Source organism: Malurus melanocephalus, unplaced genomic scaffold, assembly GCF_030028575.1.
Source record: "Malurus melanocephalus ecotype Western Australia unplaced genomic scaffold, MMel_1.1 scaffold_187, whole genome shotgun sequence".
Taxonomy (NCBI): domain Eukaryota; kingdom Metazoa; phylum Chordata; class Aves; order Passeriformes; family Maluridae; genus Malurus; species Malurus melanocephalus.
Window position 1 is genome coordinate 699,295 of NW_026623419.1, and position 15,994 is coordinate 715,288.

General features: G+C 38.6%; 1 protein-coding gene across 2 annotated transcripts in view; it reads right to left on the bottom strand.

Annotated features, from left to right (window-relative positions):
• PIGN (phosphatidylinositol glycan anchor biosynthesis class N) overlaps positions 1 to 15,994 on the bottom strand; it is a 97,241-nt gene that overhangs the window by 62,566 nt on the left and 18,681 nt on the right. For both annotated transcript variants that reach the window (XM_057373123.1, XM_057373124.1), the window contains exons 5-8: positions 11,792 to 11,898; positions 5,969 to 6,093; positions 4,613 to 4,743; positions 737 to 853 (exon numbers count right to left, since the gene is read on the bottom strand). In XM_057373123.1, the coding sequence (XP_057229106.1) occupies positions 737 to 853; positions 4,613 to 4,743; positions 5,969 to 6,093; positions 11,792 to 11,898 (480 nt within the window). The remainder of the gene's footprint in view (positions 1 to 736; positions 854 to 4,612; positions 4,744 to 5,968; positions 6,094 to 11,791; positions 11,899 to 15,994) is intronic.

The window sequence follows — 15,994 nt, forward strand, 5'->3', positions numbered from 1 at the left end:
TCCAATAAAATAGAAAGTCATTACCTCATTGATCGTGAGCAACTACCTGAGACTCAAGGCATCTTAAGAAACAGAGCAGGCTACAAGAATAGGGCACATGAAGGAGGAACAGCTTGAATCATTTAATCACATGGCTCCCTAACCCCACTGATACTTGAGTAAGTCAGTGTTTATTACATAATGTATGTGAAATAATCAAAATTCATTCTTTTAAAAAAGGTTCACTCTTAAACAAATTACAAAGGGGAAAAATAACAGTGAAAAGTCACAGTTTTTCATTGAGAAAAGCTGTTTACATTTCCACAACAGCTACAAGGATGCAAATGAAACAAGAGAGCCCCTGGAAAGTCCACAGGGTTGTACTGTGGAGCTAGAAAGAAGTCTTTGAACTTGTCAACTTATCATGTTTTTGTACAAATAGCTTTCAACCTCTAGAATTCTAKAATTCTTCCTAAAAAATTAAGTCTCTAGTGGAACTAAGTTTTAGAAGCACCTTTCCTGTCACCAAAGAGAGAAAGTTTTCAATTCTATGATTAGAAAAGAAAACTTACTGCCATCTACCCAATTTTGCAGTAGTTTGCTTAGGCATACCCTGTCACCTTTTCTTGAGACACCACACAAAGCAAATCATACTTAGTGAAATAGAAGAGAAGTTAGTGGAAATTAACAGATGCAATGGTTCAAAAAATCTCARTATCCACCAGAATCCTACACTTAAATTTCATGTTTTACCTACCTTTCAAAAAATTGTCTTCAAAGAACTGGGATGTAACTTTCTGTGGATAGTTTACCCCAGCACCCCAAACAATCAGTGGTGTTAAAGTTTCTGAGGGATGACCAGCTCCATGGGATCCTAAGACACCAAACAAAAAAAAAGAGTATAAACTTTCAGACACATGCTGTAAAAACAAATAAAACCTACATGCAATAAAAATACRCACACATGTACTAAGTTCTTGTTACAGACATACTGAAAGCCTGTTACAGACAACCTATTGCAACTTCATAGCTTATTTTTATGCCACTAACAATAAAGGCTAAATTCGAGTTTCAAGWGGGAAATCAGTATCAGTTAAGACCATAGATAGAACTTTGTATATTAAAACTCCCAATTCTTAACATACAGAAATGAAAGYCATAGTATTTTGAAAACATCAATGTATACAGGAGTTACCTGCTCAAAACATGTGCATGTACTTATCCTGAACATCTCAGTGAAACCAGGAATGGATGATTTAAGTAAAATTAGGCACATGTGAAAACAAAAATCATACAGAACTGATCTCTGAATAAGAATCAGACTTCCATTTCAAAATGAGGAAGCAATATGCACTGCAACTGTCATCCTTTCTACAGCAACAAAATTTCATTTTTAAGCTTTAAATACAGTAGCATACTCCTTGAAAATTGATAAAACATTATTTTCTTCCCTGGGGAAATTGATTCCCTCCAGATTAACATATCAGCCACCAAAAGCAGGAAGGCTGAAAACTATGACGTCTCAGCAGCAGTTTACTAAAGCACATAAGCTTGAAAGGAATGGTGGTCATTGAACCCAGTGGCTGAGGTACCACAGCAGTGAGATAACTCAGCCTCAAAGGGAAGGATTTTGTTACTCCTATGTGGGTCACTGCAGGATCTACAAGATGACACATCTTCCTTGTATTTGCACAGACACATGCTCTTCCCTGTGTATAAATATATATTTTAATAAATACAAAGGACAGAGAAGGCACACTGTTGTACAGCCTCAAGGCTGTTCCCAATTTCATACCCAATTCTGTCCTTAAAACAATCACTGTGGCAGATCTGAAGAGCCAACTTTGCTTACTTTAAACAGCCCAAAGCTTAAGAACACACTGGTCTGGGAATTAAATTTCTGATGTTCCTGGGTGGGCACTCTCTGGGCTCAAAACACAGCAACAGCTGCTCTTCTTTTCAGAACTTGGGAAAAGAGATTATGGAGAGAGCACTTCCTCCATCTTCCAGGGACCTAATCTTATGGCTGCAGGAAAAAAGGGATATTTTGGTGAGCTCACATTTTAGCAGAGCCACCAGCTGCATCAGCATTTAACTGAAGATTCTGCCTCCGTGAATACTTTAAGACAGATTCTGCAGAGAGAGGCAGCTGTATCCACTCCCTGTTATAAAGAACCAGGTTTCAGCCTGATCTAAATAATAGAGGGGAAGAAAAATAATTATTTCCAGCTCGGTCTGTTCCAGGTTCTACCCTCCTCCTCCTCCTCCTCCTCCAAACAGATCTTTTCAGGGGAAAGGGGTAAAAAGGGTGCTGTTTGGTTGTCTGTTCTTTGGTCCAGCATACCAACACAGTAGTACTTTTGTGCCAGGATGGTAGCAGGAACAAGTGGCCAAGGTGAGGGTGAGTGTGGAACTCCTCTATGTTCGTGGTCAGCAGTTGCATCTGACATCAATTTAAAGCAAAATCATGAGGTCAGACTGTGAAAGCAAGTGACTTCAYTGGATTTTGCCAGCAACCACAATTTCTTTGATCATGTCTATTTCAGTTCATATTCTTTTCCCTAACATGTCCCCCTGTCCTTCCAATGTTTAATTTGCTTTAAAACTGGTGCACATTCCATTCTGCAAATAACCACTGCAAGGCTGCAGCAGGGAGTGATGCTACCAGCTCAATTTAAAGCTCCTGAACTGTCCTTCAGACAGCTCATAATGGGCCTGAGCAGCACCTCTGGGTTTGCTCTTGGACTCACTAAATTTCAAAGTTATTAGCACTTCTGGCACAAGATCAAGCTTTCCCTTCAAGACAGAAAGAGATAACAGAAAACTATGATAGACCAGTGGATCTCAAAGCCTGAAGCAGTTACTCCTATCACCTTTTATTCCCTCTTCAAAGGATCCAGTACATAATGAGAACACCCCTGCAGCTCACTCTGGCATTGAGGAAGGCCAACAGCACCCCAGGCAGTTTTAACAGGAGCATGGTACAGGGAAGGGATYATCCTCCTCTATTCCCTATATACAGGGATTATCCTCCTGTACCTGTGAGACAATCTCTAAACACTAGATCCAGTTTTGGGCTCCTCTGGTACTGGAAAGATGCCCAGCATCTGGAATGCCCTCAGTGATGAACCCTTGTGAGGAGAGGCTGAGGGCTGGTACTGGTTCAGCCTGGAGAAAAAATGGCTTTGGGGAGGACAGACCACAGCATCCTGCCTGTAGCCCACTGAGAGAGGATGGAGGATGGAGCCAGGGTGTCACTGTGGTGCACTGTGGGAGGATGGCAAAACAGGCAGAATTTAGAACAAAGGAAGTTCAGATTGCAGATAAGGAAACCTTTCCCCTCCACGAGGGCAGGCAAGCAGCAGAGCAGGCTGCCCAAAAGGGCTGCACAGGCTCAATCCCTTTGAGKTTTTAAAGGCCCTGCTGAATAAAGCCCTAGCATCTGTGTTTGATTCCAAAGCTAATCCTGCCTTGAGTAGGTGGTTGGACCTTGGAGATGCCTATGATTATATATATAAATATATATATACACATACAGCTTCCTTATTAAAAAAATTATGAAATTATTTCTTGAAACATGTACAAAAAATAGCTGAATTAAAATTTTATCTCAAGTGGCAGTCAGCTCAACAGTAAATAATATTAAAAATAGACTATTTTGCAAATGAGCAGATGGTAATTAGGCTGATTTTGAATAAATATACAAATATTTTTATCATCTCTGATGGCAGAAAAAGTCTGTATTCCTTCAGTTGAAAACTTCAGGATTTCACACACAGAGTAAGATGCTGACTGTTGTTTTGCCACGACCATGCCTGGAGCAGCCTTGATTCAAAAGTGTCACAGTCAGTAGCTGCAAATGCACAGCAGTGGAAGAAAGACTTACCACTTTCACTGACTGCACACAAGGACAGGAGTGTTCTTAAGATTCCAGAAAAAAAAAGAAGCTGGGAAAAAATGTCTAAATGAGCTTACCACTGTAAACTCTTCTCATCTGCCCAAAAGGCATTTGGCCACTGTGCCCATGCCCTGCACAATACTCTGCAGGTATCAGCATGTTTTGACCCTGCCTCACTCTCCTTTCTGTACTCTCAGCTCCTCCACCTGTCTCCCAGCACCAGTCTCCTCCACAAAGATCACCCAGCAGTCCCATCCTTTCTGCTGTGCTTAAAAGGCCAAAAAAAAGCAAAAAGATTCTCCACCCCCCATACAAGCTCTCCCTGTACAGTTTTTCACTAGCTCCTATACAGATTTCCTACCTTTTCCAGGTGCTTTAGAGCACTTAAGTGAAAACTGAATCTCCCAGAGGGGCTGGAACAAAACCAAATTTGCTGCTGGCAGCCAAATAACACCATCTCCTCCTGCTTGAGGTAGTTTTCTGCAGAGATGTTTCCATCCCTGCTAGAGGTTATTGAAGAAGTTAAGCTTTACCCAAGTGTCTTTTTTTCTGCCCAGATATGGAATGCAGCTGTCACAGCAATTTACCATGGGTTTTCATACACTTAAAGCAACTAAGCAACACTTAGTATACCAAATCAAAGCAGGGGTTCCAAAGCTTCTCATGGGACAGAGCTCTCTAATCATACACCAGATGCTCATAAACTCAACTGACTCAACATTTAAAAAGACTCACCCCAGTCTGTCATTCCATGGTCAGAAGTTAAAATAAATGCAGTCTTCCCATCATTTCCATAGAAATTATCAATCATTGAAGCAATTTCTTTCACACCCTCATCAACTTGTTTAATATTCTCCTGGTATTCCCTTGAAAAATAAGAAAAAAATGTTACATTCAAGGTGGCCCTTACACTTGGTATAAAGCAAGTTATCCATGGTCATAAAGCCCAGTTCTTTGRCTACAGACAGCTGTAACCTCAAATGAACATCAAGCTAACAAAAGGCTTCCTAGATGCAAAACCWCTCCTCCTCTGAGTCTTACTGAGATATTAAATCGTTGCAGCACAGTTTGCATATTGCTGAAACCACAGTTCCAAATGGATTTATATTTCAAATCTGACCTATCCTTGACATAAGACYATAATTTTACTACTCACTGCTGTCAGGCAAGTTAAGGAGAGTGCCAAAATTAAGGAATTCTTGAAAACTCAAACACCTTAAATGGTAAGTTGCAAAAATTACTTTAAGCTGCTAACCAAGTAGCAAAGAAAGATTTCATCATGCAGTCAATATTTTGAGATAATTCATACATCAGGACAGACCCTAGTTTTGTGGAAAAAAGGCTAAATAAAAAAATCATTTTTAGAAACAGTGACCATGATTAACTTTCAGACAACTAATTTCCTATCTGCTGCTGAAGTCAGTTTTAAAACGCTGTCTTCAAAAAATCATAATAAATGAGCATTAGACATACAGCAAGGATGAAYTTTAGAATGATGTAGAAAATCAGAGAATTCTAAAAGTATGCAGGGATCAAGAAAAAAAAGACAAAATCCTGCAAAGTAGGACATGAAGAAACTAAAAGAAAGTTCTCAAATAACGCACTTCAGGATGAATTGTTGATGAGAACTGTTAATCTAAACTCTTCTCTTTGTTCAAGTGTCTTAAGGAAAGCCAAAACATAATGCCAGAATTGGCAGCCATTATTGCTGAGCTTACTGTTGTCTATAAACTCAACAATATCACTTCAGAAATGGAGTATCTGAAAACTCTATCCATTTTGTTTAAAACTCTATTTCCTACATATCCTCTAGATTATGGGTTAGCTATAACAAAGACAATCTGCTAAAAATCAGACTTGACTGCAGAAGTATAACCAGGCATACTGCATAGAACAAAAATCTATCATTTCTACAGATGAGACCTTAAAAAAAMCCCCAAAAAATGAAATTTCAGAACGCAGGTAATCATGGTGACATATATGACCCCCCAACACTACAAGTTTTGTTTCTGGCTAGATAAATTGYACTCACAAAAAGGTACCATATGCATTTAAAACTACTAAGAAAGATATCCCTAATATCTCAATTACCTTGAGTTTGGCCGATGAGCATGTCCATTGGTGTCTATGCCTAGCAAGTGCAGGAACAGAACCACTTTCTCTTCATTCAGTGCAGAGAACAATGTTTCATTACTTCTGGAAGAATTAAAGAAGCTCTGTATGGAATAAGCCATTAATATATTAATCTGAGTAGAAYGGAAGATCAGCAGCTTATTAAAACACTGCTGTTTCCATGTCAAAATATTAGTAGTTTTAAAAAACGAAAAATAAAAATTTCCCAATTTTCTGCTTGGAGGATAGCTATTGTCAGTATTGTCAGACCAAATTTTCATTTTATCTACGACAACATTTAAGTTGAAATGTTCTTTTGTTGTTTGGGGGGCTTTTTTTCTTGGGTTTTAATTTGTTGGTTTGTTTTGATTTTCTCTGGGGTTGTTTTGAGTTTGCATAAGCAGAAATAATTCATTCCTTCTTTGCCTCTTGTATAAACAAATTGATGAACCATTCCTGAGTACCACTTATGGCTCTGCATTTCTACTGATTTACTGAATTTAAACTGGAAGCAAAGGTCTCAAATACTCTCGCTTTGGAAGCAGGTTCTGCAGGACTGAGATACCGAGCTTGTTTGCAGAAACTAAATTAAAACAGAACAAAACATGACATGCTTTGTAAATATATGAACTACAGAACATACATCTGCCTTGCACATGCCCTACTTAAGCATCCCTGAGGCAGATGCCAGGGGAGGATTTTCCCCTCAGATTGAATAAGTCTTGACATGACTATTCTGTGTTAGACCAGCCACATTACAGCAATATAAAATGCAGGCAGACAGCTATTCCARCATCAGCTCCTTAGTAACAGCACTGCCCAAGGAAACAAAGTTGGGTAGGGATTTAGTTGAAATAGCATCTAGAGAACCTTTCAGTAATGTAAGTAGAGTATCTGTGAACTTCATGCAAGAGTCCAGCTGGTAAAGGYAACGAACCATTTCTGCCACCAAAGGACAGGGCAGCCCACTATACAGCTGGGATAATGATGGAGCTCTTAAAATCTAAAGCTTGTACCTTGTGTAAACAAAAGTCACTGTACCCAAAGGAAGGCCAAAGTGGCAATGAAAGTATCACAATGAGCTATGCCAGGAAACCAGGCCAGTATGCAATTCCACTTTTCTAACTCCCTGAACACACACAAGCCGCATGGACTAATATTTGTATGCTCTCAGCTTCAGCTCTTGTCCAAACAAAATCATGACCAAAGTCCAGAGATATTTTAAATAAAGATACAAGAACAAAATCCGATTACATTAAATAGCAGCATAATTATTTTTAAGGAGATTTTCATTTCCCACAGAGATCTGTCCACCTATCTGACCACATACTGAAGAAGCTTTCCAGAGCACACCAGTAATTTTGCAGGATACAATAAAACTCTGTATTCTTAATTTTAATTAAATAAAAGAAAACAGCATATGAAAACAGGCAAACAGGAAACTCCCAAAATTATATCCTAAAATGTAGATCAATATTAGAAGGCATGTATTTTTCTGTGACAGAACAATTAAGCAAAAGAAACCAGAGGAAGGCAAGGCCTGAGCTTCTCCTCTCCCAGCAGACAAGGCCCCATGACATACCAAAAGCATGCCACTTTCCCAGTTCCAGCCACCACGTAAGCCAGAGCAGCAGCAGCCAGAAGAGTTTGCTCAAACTCTGGCTAATTACAAACAAGAAGACAAAAGAGTGCAATCTAAGAATGTGATACCTTTTCCCAGAGCAAATAGCAAACTTTATCCCATGAAACTTTTTTTTAAAAAATGGTTTACTGAAAACGCCTCGAAAAACAAGAGGAAGTTCACCATGAGGAGTGATGGCTGATAAAGGTGGTGATTTGCCAAGCAGGATACCAAACAAACTAAGGGCAAAATTCACTTCACCTTGTTCTGGACGTTGATGAACTGTTTATCCAGAACCATCCTTGGACAGTCCAGAAGTATCCTTGGATAGTCCAGAACTATCCTTATAGCCTGCTAAAGGCCTCTTCTTTTTGGTACTCAGTGTTCACAAAGATTGAGTCCTACCTCTACTCAACACTAGTTTCCAACCCATCACTACATTTTAACTCTATCTTCCTGTCTCACTCTTTYTAATTTTTGCTTCTCTATTCAGTAATATTACCTCCATTGTAKAGGCAAGATGAACCTCACCAAGAAGTTTCAGGGACAGCAGTAAAGAACTAAGAGGCTGAGAACACTCCGTTTTTCCAATCTCAAGAAAAAATTGCTAAGGAGGTGTCCCATTGCTGTATACAACCATCTAGTGTGAGGGTGAAGGGAATCTCAATCCTGTGATTGAGTCAGACTGATCAGAGGGCTCAGAGAGGAGACAAGGGGAAACTCACAGTTTGGAATGAAGGAAACTGTAGTAGACAGAGGAAAAAAATTATTTTGTAAACCATAACTTAGGCCAGATATTGGAACAGTTGCTTAAATGGCTTGTCCTTGAAGAYTGACTGGGCAAGGTCTGAGCAGCTTGCTCTAACTGCATCTCCTGCATGCAGAGAGTTGGACTTGAAGACCACTACACCTTCCTTCCAACCTTCTTTTTAAATTATTCTGGCAACTTCTGTCTGATTTTCTGCAAAGTAACAACAAAATAATTCACTAGTCACAACCAGTATGTAGTTTAATGAGATAAGCAGTAAGTTCCCCATTAAAACATTTGCAGCAAGCTGTGAACTTAATCATAATGTAATATTAATTAARCTACTACAACAGAATTTCAGTTATAACTATGTGAAATCGTGATCTAATCATTTTCCTCCTCAGATGGGAGAAAGCAAAGAGGAAATAAAGACTACTTGAAAGGTCTAAAAATYATTTACAGATGTCCTTAAAATGTTAAGTAGTTGGGGACCTTTTGTTCCCTCAGAGTCTTCCAAGGAAGCATGACTCTAACCCAGCTGGTAAACTGTTGTTGACTGCATGTACCAGAAGAGAGACCAAAATGAACTTCTTCCTTTCACAAAGCTCCTTAATACATAATCTAGGACAACTTAATTGGCTGCCTAAAGTTGTGCATGAATGATTTGAACTGATGGGAGAGTTTAAACAGATATGCTAGTTTTCAGATGTAAAACAAAAGTACAAAGGCAGTATAAACATGTATGCCAGGTTTAGATCTGTTGAGCATGATCTTGCACAAGACCCTAACACATTAAAAATAAATCATAAAACCATTGTACTGCTAATTAGAGCAGTGCTATCTGTATTGAAATCCACTGGCACAAATCAACATCTGGTCACAGCACTGTCYGCAAAGCTTCAAAGTTTAACATAACTCAGTTCTAGGTTTTGGCCACCAATCTGCACAGAAGGGACAGTCTGAAGGATTTCTCCAGAAGAAAGAGGACAAAGGAAGAATGGAGTATTGTGTTGAAAATGAGAAAAGAATAAAGGAAAAAAGCCCACAATTTCTGGCCATCTGTATCTACATGCCCCTTTCAGTGAGAAGACATCAACTGAATATGTTGAGCACATTCTACCCTTGCATCATAATAACTGTGGTTAGGCCATTACGGGAAATCATGTCCAAGACTAAGTTTCTGGAACTTTAAACTTTTTATCCCCWAGAAAAGGGATGACTCTTCTAAAACTATTTTCCACTAAATATTTTAAAAAATCAGAAATGCATCAAGAAGACTTTTTTCCTCATTAGTTAATCTATACTTCCAGTATTTTACTCCTTAATTTCTTTCCACAGACTCAAACTATGGTTTAGGTAAAGGTTATTTAACTGAGAATCACTGAGCCACACCACAGTAGATTAAACTTTGTCCCTTAATTATTTTGAAGGCTTCTCAAAAAAACCCAACAAACACACCAAAAAAAAACCAAACCCAAACAACCCAAAAAACAGTAAAAAAACCAGTCAATCAACTCCATGCTCATCTGGAACTCCAAACCACTCCCAAGTTATTACTGGACATTAGATTTGTTGAGTTTTCATGCTGCTGAAGATACAAAAAAACCACACAGCCTACTTTGTGGTATATTATCTGTCCCAAGAAAGGGTTAGGATCACCTTATATCACAAAGAGACAAGAACTGTCAAGTATCATTTTTCTTCTACACATGATTTAAGCAAAGATACAAATAAAAAGTAGTCAGAGTTTCCCATCTCCTAATAAATTTACCACTAGTTAGCATTTTTAAAGAGTAGAAGCAATTTCATAGTGCCAGCATTAGCAGCCCAGACTTTAGTTAGCCATTCCTCATTTTAGGTCTATAGGTTTTTTTGGGGCAGAAGAAGGCACAAGTGGCCCTCACAATACTTGGGACCAGTACACTACTCAGTAGAGAGGGAGTACACTTGGTGTCTTTTTCTTCCTAAAGAGCAGAAATCCAGGGACTATGCTGGTCAACATATAAGTTAAATAACAGGCTATTAAATACTCAAGATAAAACACAAAGGAGGGAAAAAAGAGTAGGCAAAGCAGAATTTAGAGTCCAGCATAGTGCCATTCCTACTCATATGTAACCTCACTAGCATAGCTGAAAGTTGTTTCAGCTATAACAGCAGAGTGACCTCRGTGTCAGTAAGCCTCAAGTTTCACACACCTGAAGCAATTGTTGGTGTGTAAGCGAAGAAATGATTAACGGAATGTGTAGATTATGCCAGTCAATCATGTCCTATCTATTCACAACATGGAACTTAGATGGGCAAAATAAGTCTTAAAAATAATGGTGCTGGCTTCAAGGAAGAAGGAATCAGTAATAACATATATTTTAAACATATCATTACAGCTTGAAAGGATAAATGTCATTAGGTGTTCTGAAGCAAAAGAAAGGTAGTACCACCCTCACATATTTGTGCAGCTCCAAATGACAGCAGGGTGCAACTTCATGACAACAGCTATTCAAGTGTAGCTGACAGCCTAATTTGATTTGCATTATTCATATATATTACAACACACAACATGGCACAAGTGCACATTTAGGGAGAGGATGGCATGCAGGAAAAACATCTTTTCACCTGCAAACTCAGAAAATCACTTCCTTTGAAAATCAGCAAACTATAATGAACTTTTCCACCCTACCAGCATTTCTTAATGCAGAACTAGTAAGGTAGCATGGAATTACTAGTAAGGTAGCATAAATAYAGAAATTATGAATAATCAGAAATCATGTGCCTGTTAACACTTGTAGTGACAGTGTCACAGAAAACAACAGTCATGAACCAGCACTGACCCAAGTCAGCTGAGCAGAGCACCACATCAACAAATTCCACAGCRCCAGGGCCTAAACTGCCTCTGTGTCCCACCCTGCCCCCCAAAATAAACCATGACTCCTCTGGCAGCCACAGCATGGTGTGAACCACAGCAGAAAATCAGAAGCCAGCCACATCTATCAGGAAAAGCCACACTGAACAATTACAGTCAGGGTACAAGCTTGACAAAAAGTAAGTCAATAATATTGTCCATTTTGCTGTCATAATGAAGAMTTATTGTTTCTGCCATGCTGCAATAACTGTTATAAAATTCTTGGGTCTGTAGTACTTCAAAATTGGTTTCCCATTATAGACAAACAAAACAAAGCAAATCTAAGAATGTTTTTTAAGGGTACTTTTATTAGTGTATGTTTTTCAATTAGCATTGAATGACAAATACTTCCTTTAAGAATCTATAACATTTGTCATGAAAGTTGATCCAAGAATTTTTTACTTATGATCCCAAGTGATAGGTCTTTGAAAACTTTCCTACTTTCCAGTTCCATGATAGCGTTAACATGTTCTATGATAAAGTTAACATGCAACTRTGCTTTTTTTAAACAGGTAGCATAAAAACATTTTCTGTTACCTTAACATGATCAAAAACCCATACGTCAAGCTTGGCTGCATCTTCAGCTCCAAAGTCTTCACTTTCTGCTGCATAACAAAATGTATAAACATGATCTCCAGTAGCACCTGCAAAAACAATATAGATGGCATACGAGATACAAGGGTTTTTGCTTTTCTCATAGTCAAAAATACTTTAAAGCACAGGAGTAGAAACCTACCAAGAATGATGATCCTAAAAGAAGTCCAAGAAATTTTCTCCTTATTTTAAACTTTCCAATAATTAATCATTTTTGGAGCCTGGATACCAATTTACCTCATTAGCTTATCAGCAACTCAGTGGAATGAAGAACAACATTATCCAGTATGCTCAGGAAAGGAAATAAAATATGGGAAAACAGATAGGAGAAAACCAAATCCCAGTTTAAGCAAATTAAACAGAATTTGGTTTTGAAACAAATCATTTCACTGAGAAACTTCTAACCAAGGAAGATATGCACTCATAGCCTCATTTGAACTCATGTTTTGGGGGCAGGCTGTTTAAGAAAAATATACTCAGCTTTTGGCTGTTCAACTGAATCATACAAGACAATACCTTATCAATAAGGTCTTTTCACAGGAAAACATCATATATCACATATAACTAGGACATCAGGAGGGTTACTGTATATCAATTCTAGCTATCAAAAGCCCAGTGGACAACTTCAGGGAGACAATATTCAAAATCTGCATCTTTAAAACACGCATCCAAAACAGAAAAGGGAGAACTACTACACTGTGTTCAGACACAAAGTACAACCCGAAGGCCACTGATGTGCAAACACAGCATCTGGACAAGGTGGCTTCATCCTCACTGTCAAAGGAGCAAAGCAGAGAAGGGAGGGGCAGGGGGAAGACAAAGACTGGGAAGAAATTAAATTTCAGAAGTCGTGAAAAGATTTGAAGCTCACTGAAGTTTAATTAAATAATTCAGTCAATGGCAGAGCTGTTACAGCTCAGGGGTGCCATTTATACTGTAACTATGCAAACTTCCCAGAGGTGAAAAGGTTCTTCAATCAGTTGATGACCAGAGAGGATATATCCGATTTGCTTGATGTCACAATTATATAATGCAGTTGTGTACGCTTCCAGGCTTGTGAATGAACTAAMATCCCAGTATAATAGAGCTGCTTAACCAAGATTATGTGAAAACCCACACACAAAAGGATGCAGGTATTTCAGGCCAGGAAGATGAAAGCTGGCAAAGACTCCTGGTGCAGCTCTTCCCTGCACCCGTGGAGATGCTACTACTACTTATAACACAGAACACTCACTGCAGCTCTCAGTCTAAAAGAAAAGGAAGAAAACACTCACTGCCAAGCATTAAAAAGTGAATTCAGAACCTCCAGTTGGTGGATAAATAAGTTCAAAAGAAGAAATAAATCCTGTCCATCATTGCCAGGATGACTGATAGTCTATGAGGATGGAGTGCTGCAGYGTTTTTCCACAGTGTCACAGCAAACCCAAGAAGTCCTTCCTTGAGAAGTGCCACATCAAAGAAGCCAAAAGACAGCACACAGTTTGCAGATGAAACAAAGGAACACATCTACCACTTACCCATTTCTGGCGCCGCTGCCAACCAAACTGTAACCTCGCGAGGGAGGGAGACTTTCTATAAGGCTGTCACTAGGTTTGGACTGGGCTGTGTTGTGGCTATTGTTATTGTTACTTGTTTTCACCTTGTTATATATATATATATATATATATATATATATATATATTAGTAAAAACTGTTATTCCCTTTTTCCCATATTCCTGCCTGAAAGCCTGTGATTTTTTTTCAAAGCTATAATAATTCGGAGGGAAGAGGGGTCCCTGCCTTCATTAGCAAATACCTGTCTTACAAACGGGGACAAATTTCTACCAAAGGAAAACAAAACAATCCACCCAATCCTGCACTGATATAAAGAGAAATAGTGGCAAAATGAAGTCATACCAGGAAAGTTTTGAAGTGYCTGCATAGCTTATAAAATAACTGCTTCTCTTCTTTTTTTAAATAAAAAATTCTAATATGCAAAATGCTAGAACACATTATTTTATTTCTATTGTTTGAGGGGGCAGGCAACAGTATGCCAACACTTTCTTTCTGTAAGTCTGGGGATGAGGAAGCAAAGATGTGACAAAGAAGTTAGAAGGAAACAGGGATGAAAACATCCTTTAGAAGCAAGCACAGAGCTCTGCTGGGTTTGGTGATGCCATTACACTATGGGAAATAACTGGAGGCACCAAATTCCCAAACCAGGTATCACCTGTTCCTTTTGCTTTCTTCTCTGGCACTACATCTCACACTCAGCAWCAATACTCAAACATCAGGATCAGAGATCAAGTTATCATATTCTTACAATATGATTTACATCCCACACAAAGTGAACATCTCACTCTGCTAGAAGGCAGGTCCTTGTCTGACAAGCCTGTCATGGGTCAGAGTTCAGACCAGCAGGAGACTTTGTGAGCAAATTTTGCAGGCACAAAAGAGGGGATAAAAGAATGAATGTACAAGGACAGTCAGACACTGAGCAGGACCAAGTGTGGTCATCAGAGAGCTGTCATCAAACACAGCCATGAGAGGGATATGAGAAAGCCTGCATTGTTTAGCAACAAGGAACTAAACCAGAAGATGGAGAAATCTGTCTGTCCAGAATAACCTTGACAATGGTTTGTCCCAGTTGTTCCCATGGTCTTGACGATACCTTTCATACTCAAGTTAAAACAATAACCCTAGCCTTTCTGGAAGCTTCCAAAAAGAGAAAGGAAGCCCATGAAATGAAGCTGGATGCAACAGACAAGTATCTGCTTCCCTTAAGAGAAGCAACAATCTCAGCTGCTTTTTCAGCATGACATTTAATATTTTAGAATATACTCCAACCCAGACAGCTGACAGTACACATAGGGCTGGATTTTTCAAGTCAAATCTCAGATCCTGACAAGTCTAGAAGAGTCACTTACAGTTTTAAGGTGCACTCCGGAAACAAAATAGGCATTTTAAAACCACGTTATATTTGGATAATTTCAAGGTTATACTCCAGAAACATCACAGAAAATAAGGTTAAAATTAGCACAGTGAATTTGTGTATCTTAAGTGAGTTTAACTATTAGAAACAAATACCATTTAATCCTGCTTAAGATACAAAAGTACTTCGGACATTTTCTGAGACTGAAATATTAATCACAGTCATTAAAACTTTGATAAACTTAGATCTCATGTATATCTGTTTTGGTATTTAAAAAAAAAACTGTGAGCATTTTTTATACTTCCTTTTATACTTCCATTTTCTTGAAATATTAACTTTATTACAAGGAAAGTAACTAGAGAAAATACATAATGACAGGAAACAAAGGATTTTTCTACTCTTCCCAAAAAGGCAGCAGGTATCATATAGTCATTAGCCATCTTCCAATGCAAGTGGTGAAACAGTAAAATTTGGAACATTTTGGCATCATAAAATATACACAAGAAGAGTCCTGTGCCCTCGCTAATTTGCAACATGAAAAGAAAGGGGCACATAGCTKAATTTCTCTCCATCTCCTTCTTGGCTTTTTTGTAACAGTAAAGATAAAGAACAAACCCTTGATTCCTTTCCCTTCCATATTATAAAACTTGACCTCTTTGAAAGAAAGGGAACCATCTTTTTCTAACTAAAAGAAGTTAATCTACCTTTCTATCATGAGAAATCACGATTCACTTTCTGACACAGCTACTGTATCTACTTCTCAGATACATGGCTGTACCTAAACTTTGCCAACTTTGRGGAATTTCCCTCTCCCCTGCAAAAGGAAGCTGCATTGTTGATATCACTAACAAGCCATACAAAGAGTATTATCCTTGCACATCTCTTCAGATAACATCAAAGCTGCTCCCAAGTCCTCTGCTTATCTTCTTACTCAAACAAAACCAGTAGAAGGACAGGGCTCTGGGAAAKTCTTGAATTCCCCAAATATTTTCCCAAGAACATATCCCTAAAAACACAAATAAWCTGTGCAAGGGCAACTACCTTTCCCCTCTCCCCAGCCACCATCACACTATTTCCAAATACAAGCTGTAATCTGAGGTCATGGGAAATTATCAGGAGATATTTTTACAGCTCATCATAAATTTATGAGGCTTAAGCAAAGAACAGAAAAGAGGGGCGTGGGGGGAATGTCAGGATGTGAGGGGGAAGAGACATGAGTTCAGAAGAAGTTCAAG